Source organism: Neovison vison, chromosome 6 (assembly GCF_020171115.1).
Source record: "Neovison vison isolate M4711 chromosome 6, ASM_NN_V1, whole genome shotgun sequence".
Taxonomy (NCBI): domain Eukaryota; kingdom Metazoa; phylum Chordata; class Mammalia; order Carnivora; family Mustelidae; genus Neogale; species Neogale vison.
In genome coordinates this window covers 161,413,585-161,419,584 of record NC_058096.1, presented here as the reverse complement: position 1 = coordinate 161,419,584, position 6,000 = coordinate 161,413,585, and the positions used below count along the sequence as shown (strand labels likewise).

The 6,000-nt window shown below is 49.3% G+C and overlaps 1 protein-coding gene across 1 annotated transcript in view; it reads right to left on the bottom strand.

Moving 5' to 3' along the window:
- Positions 1-2,803: 2,803 nt before the first annotated feature.
- TRIM71 (tripartite motif containing 71) overlaps positions 2,804-6,000 on the bottom strand; it is a 64,973-nt gene continuing 61,776 nt past the window's right edge. Inside the window, exon 4 of the mRNA XM_044252761.1 lies at positions 2,804-4,354. Within this exon, the coding sequence (XP_044108696.1) occupies positions 2,903-4,354 (1,452 nt within the window). The 3' untranslated portion in view covers positions 2,804-2,902. The remainder of the gene's footprint in view (positions 4,355-6,000) is intronic.

Genomic DNA, 6,000 nt, shown 5'->3' with positions numbered 1-6,000 from the left:
GTTTTAAAAACAAAAGCTTCCCATGTGGGACCACGTTTCTCAAATGGCCATGATGCACAGTTCAGGGTGCAGAAAAGGTGAGGAGATGTACCACCACTGAGGGGAAAGAGGCAGCATCGTACACTTAACTCATTTCAGGGGAGGACCTACACTAGCTTTGAGCCTGCGAACTGGTCAGTCTATTAATTAAGACCCGATCATTTCAGTCAAGTGTGGAAACCCTGGCTTTACAACCAAATCCACAAAGAAATGCTAACTACACAGTTTTGTGTTACTGCTATTCACCAAAATAATTTCTCACTCAGGTCCCATGACTCCCCCACATCCGGGGACACCGGAAGGACAGATCAGAGTGAAAATGGAAAAATCAAAGGTAGTAACTACCCGAAGTAACTCATCCCGGGTTTCTGAGAACGCTTCTAAGAATTTTCAAGATCAATTTCTTCAATAAAATTTTGTAAGCATTTAAAACCAGTCGTCTTTGGTGTTTAAAGGGTGGTTTGTTGGGTGGGTGGGGGTGGGTGGGGACTGAGGGGTGGAGGGGAGGAAGATCAGCACCAAGTTATTTCCAAAATAAAAAACAGTAAAAATGTTTAATTACACAAACTCTTCACCAAAGAACATAGAACCCAGGGGCAAATAAAAGGCCACTGAATAGGAACTGGGGAAGAATTCGAAATTAAATGATTCAGCAAAAGAAAAGGTGGTCTTAGAAAGCAAGATTTCCTGAAGCCTCCTTGCCCTGAAACACAGCAGCTGGGAGGGAGCGGTCTGACACAACTTTCCAGTTTTGGGATCCTATATTGCATGCAGTTCTCCTTTATGAAATGAGTTTGTTCCCATTTTGGTCATTCAGAAACCCCAGAACTAAAGCAAGGAGGACACAGGGTACCCTGAAGTGGTAAATGCTCCCCCCAAAAAGTGGAGGGGACAAAAAAACCCAATTTATTGACTTGCTCACTTCCCCCATCAACTCCTTTTCTTTTGGGATCACAAAAACAAATTGCTCCACAAGTTACTTCTTTCAGTTCCTTTAAAACTACATCTCTACTGCAAGGGGAATTTCTCCAAAATATAGAACAGAAACTGATGTTAGTCCTTCTGTTTGAACAAGAGGTTTCCCTGGAAGCCCCCGTCATCTGAGAGCACCTCTGGCTCCTGAGGTACGCTCCTCCAGAATGTGGTTCTCATTCAGTACCTGGGGGAATGCAGGGACCCACATAGGTTCTCGAAAGCAGATCAGCTCTGCCTACTTTCTACTTGAAAGACAGATAATGCCCAGAGGCACAAGTCTTTGTACCCAAGTCCAGCTTACTGCAAACCAACCCTGTAAAGTGACGGACGCCATCCCACAGTTCTGCAGTGGGAGCCTGGCTTCGATTTTCATTCTTTGGTACCAAGACAGAGGTGTAACAAAGATATTACATCCTACATTTTGGGTTGGGACAATTTGGTTTACAAATCTTTTACATTCAAAGGCCTTTGGGGAGTAAATTCACGTTAACCATGAAATCCTACTGCATGGCCCGGGAGCAGACCACTCTGGAAGACAGACCCAAGCGGAGGGTGTAGGGTTGTTCCTATTCATTTGACTTTCAAACATTCTATTTCCCTGAACTTCCAAAGCAGGAAAAAATTGTGCTTTTAAAGGAAAAGTTCATTCCTTGGCCTATTCTTTTTAGAAAAAGAACACCTAACATTATCAACAGAACAACATTCAAGCCGGGGTAAGGGACTGACCTCCACCCTCCCGCAGACGTTGTGGGTAGCCTGCTGCTTTCTTATGCTCTCTACAGATCACCTCGGCACATGCACATTCGCCCACACTCAAGTCCACAGGCCGGGCAGGTCTGACACCCTCTTTCTGAGAATGAGGCTGATTTTCTTCTTCCTTCCACTAACTTTATAAACAATAACAAGCTAAGAATACTTAACTTCTGAGAATACTTTTAATCGAAAATCCTAAGCTACATACATCTATTTTTTAGAAACCCAAGTGTGAAAGAAAAGTTTCTTTGGATGGTGGTGTACGCTCCTCAGCTTTACTATGTTGGTGTAGACGGCTCAGTCACGCACACACGCATGCACGCACGCACACATGCACACCATCCCTTAGAAAGAAGCAAAGATTACATACCCTAAAACAGGAATAGACTAGTCTGCTTTTCTTGGCCTGCAAGCCACAGCCACATCCACATCCACATCCACGTCTTCTAAGAATAAGAAAAGATGCTGAACAGGGTGATAAACACACTGAGGTATTAAAGGAGAACACAGAAAAGTTCTCTGTTGCAGCATTAAAAAAAATTTTTCAAAAAAAGATTCTTAAAAAGATCAAGATCACAACACAATCTAATCCCATAACACAGTATTCTCCAGAACACAAATACTCTACAACTCAGCATTTTAAACCTTATTTTTCCACATTTTATAGTTTTTCTTTTTTTTTCTTTTTTTACTTAGTAGTTCTTTCATGTTTCCTTGGCTCAATCTACAGAGTACACCCCACCACACACCCAGTGCCCCCCCAGCCACAGAAGACACCAGGCTTGTGCATATCACGCCCCACAACGGGTCAGAGGGGAACGTGAACTCCGCTGAGTGAGGGTGGGGAGGAGGGCAGAGGGCCTGCTGGAGAAGGAAATGTAAAGATTTATGAGGTAGATAGAAATTATCACGTCACAGGCTCAATCCCTGCAGAAAAGATAAGTACATTCATCTGTAAAAAAATAAAGATGAGGTAGGACTTAAGCAATGTTGTACTCTTCCTGTTCTCTTTAAACAAAAGAAAAAAAGAAATTTCCCTGAGACTGTTTCTTCTTTGAAATTCAAAAGGAGAGAGACAGAGAGAGAAAGAGAAAGATGCACGCACAGCCCAAACACAGAAGCCTTGAGAACGTGATCAGAAGATGAGGATCCGATTGTTGCCAAAGTCCACCACCACAATCATCCCGTCGGGGGTGACAGCGATGCCAGACGGGCGGTCCATCTGCCCAAAGCCACTGCCCTGGGCGCCAAACTTGCACAGGAAGCTGCCATTGGACTCGAACATCTGCACGCGGTGGTTCCTGGAGTCGGCCACGATGATGCGCCCCTCCTGGTCCACGGCCACACCCTGTGGGCGCAGGAACTGCCCGTTACCCGTGCCCTCGGAGCCCAGGAAACGCGCGGACTGGCAATCAGGGTGGATGACCAGGAGCCGGTGGTTGTTGAAGTCGGTGACCACCAAGTGGCCCTCGTGGTTGAAGGCCACGCCACGGGGGGAGTCAAAGTGCTTCCAGAGAGCCCCCTCGAAGCCGTACTTATTCAGGAAGACACCGTCTGGCCCAAACAGCTGGATCCGGTGGTTGCGGGTGTCAGAGACCAGGATCTTGCCCTCAGAATTCACCGCCACGTCCCAAGGGTAGTTGAACTGCCCGTTTTTGGTTCCCTTCTCGCCGAACTTGAGCAGGAACTGGCCCTCAAACGTGAAGACCTGGATGCGATGATTGTCCTTGTCGGCCACCACGATCCTGCGGGAGGCATCGCAGGCCACGCCAGCTGGCCGGTCGAACTGCCCAGGTCGGGAGCCCAGGGTGCCAAATTTGTGGTGGAAGGTGCCACATGGCTTGAACACCTGGATGCGGTTGTTGCTGCGGTCGGCCACGATGATGTAGCCCTCCTTGTCCACACTCACGCCCCAGGGGCGGCAGAGCTTGCCGTCACTGTCACCCTCGCTGCCAAAGCTCAGGCCCGGGAGCCCAATGCCCACGTAGCTGCGGCCCGACTTGACCACCACCTTGAAGGGGCTGTTCTCGATGTGCTGGTTGCACATGGTGACCGACACCAGGTGCTCGCCCTCCAGCTGCGGCCGGTAACTCACCACATAGGTCCCGTTCTGCTGGTCGCTCACCTCGGCACCAAACAGGTTGCCATCAGGGCCCAAGACCACAGCTGACATCAGGTCGCCTCCAGAGAGGCGAGGCTCCCCATCATGGTCGTAGCCAATAACCGTGAAGGAGGCCACCTTACCCTGGAGGGCCCGCTTGAGGCCATCCCCCGTGGCTTTGGTGAGTGGTGCGAAGGCCCCACTGCTGACGAAGCCGAATGACTTGATGGCGAGGTACAGGGCCTGGTCAGGGGGTGTGAACATGACACGGTCGTCTTCCTGGGGCTGCAGGAAGCTGCGCACGGTCTTCAGCTCCTGCACCTGGGCCAGCATGCGGTCCCGGGCCAGCAGGACATCCAGCGCCCGGCCCTCCTCCAGCACCTGCTGGACGGCACTGATGGTGCTCTCCAGCTTGTTGAGGCTCTGCCGCAGCTTCTCCACCTGCAGGTACAGGGACTTGGCTTTCACCTGGCGGATCTTCTCCACCTGGAGGGGGGAGAGCAGGGAGAAAGGAGGGAGGCTTTGAGGCAAGCAAAAGCAACAACATACCAGGCGACAAGGATGATGAAGGAGAAGAGGGACTTGCCCACAGAACTACCCAGAGGAGGTGAGGGCAGGGCCCACAGAAACCAGTGGTTCGTGCTCTTCAAAAAAGGCAAAGATCCAAGGTCAAAGGGAGGCCGAGGAACGACGCCAATTACGAAAGATGACTACAAACAGGACAGCAACTTTCAGCACAGGATCCTGAACTGGGGGCAGCTGCCATTCAAGACTATGCTGGCGCACACCAACGAGGAACCAAGGGACTGGACCCCAGCATGCTGTCAAGACTGAACTTCCTGCTTTTGAGTAACAGGGATGATGGTACTGCCTACCTTTGCTCAGAGGAAAAAAACACAAAAAGTGTTAGTGGGTAAAGAAGCATCCTGTCTCCCCCAGGCCAATTTACTCCACTTGAATCAGAGTAGGATGAAAATAGGGCAAAATGTAAATTGGTGTATCTGAGGGAAAGGATACAGGGAGTTCTTTTATTATTCCTGTCACTTAGAAATAAAATGTAAAAGTTAAGAACAGTCATATAACCAATGTTTACTGAGCACCTGCTTTGTGCTAGACACTGGAGGTGCGTAATGGCCAGTACAGAATGTGGTCCTTGCCCTCACCAGCAGACTTCCCAGGGTACTAGAGCACAAGGCCAGGCAGCACTCCCCAAGGGTGGAATTTTCAGTGTAGCCACAGGGCCTCCAATCTCTTCAATGACGTCTCCTCTGCTCTACCGCCCTGCCTCACCCCACTCTCTACTCCCCAAGAAAGAAGGAAAGAGGAAGAAAGGGAGGGAAGGAGGGATGGAAGAGACGGACCATGTGCGAAGAAAGTGAAGGGATCCGATGAGAACCCAATTTAAGATCACAGCCCGTACCTCCCTGCCCTGCCACACCCCCCACTGTGGTCTTCTATCTTCACAGGGAGCCTAAAAGGCCACACACACCCCGAATTTGGAGACAGTAAGTCTTTGAAACCACTGGCCTGCAGTATTTCCAGAGGAGCCCTCTAAACTAAATTGCTGTAATCTATAAACCTGAATTCTGACCTGCTAAAATAATCCTGCTTCTGAGGTTCTCAAACCCACGATCTGGGAAGGTGGGATCTTGTGACCAATGAAACAGAGCCACTTCTCCATTCTTTTGCATTAAATGGAGAAAAAAGCCTTCTAAATCAAAGGGATTTCCCTTGTGACGAGGATAAATGAGTGTCCCAGCTGATTCGTGCCATTACATAGACCGAACCAGGACTGCTGAGAGCCCCACTACTCAGAATGCCACAGAACGTCTACTTCACAATACAACTCCACTGCTGGGGAGGCCCGGATTTCAGGCAGACTTTGGTGGCGGGTCTCTCTCTGTGTGTGTGTGTGTGTGTGTGTGTGTGTATGAGATGATGTGATTTTTAAACACATTCATGCTTTTCCATCTGTCCACTCTGGAAGCAGGACACGTATGGGCAGAGGTCCCCACATGGGGAAAGATCAAAGAGAAGCTTTGTCCTCTGGTTTTTCATTGGGCCAAACCTCTGGGCTTTGGTCTGGATTCCTCAACTAGAAAGCTGCAACTAATCCCACAAGGTAGCCAAGT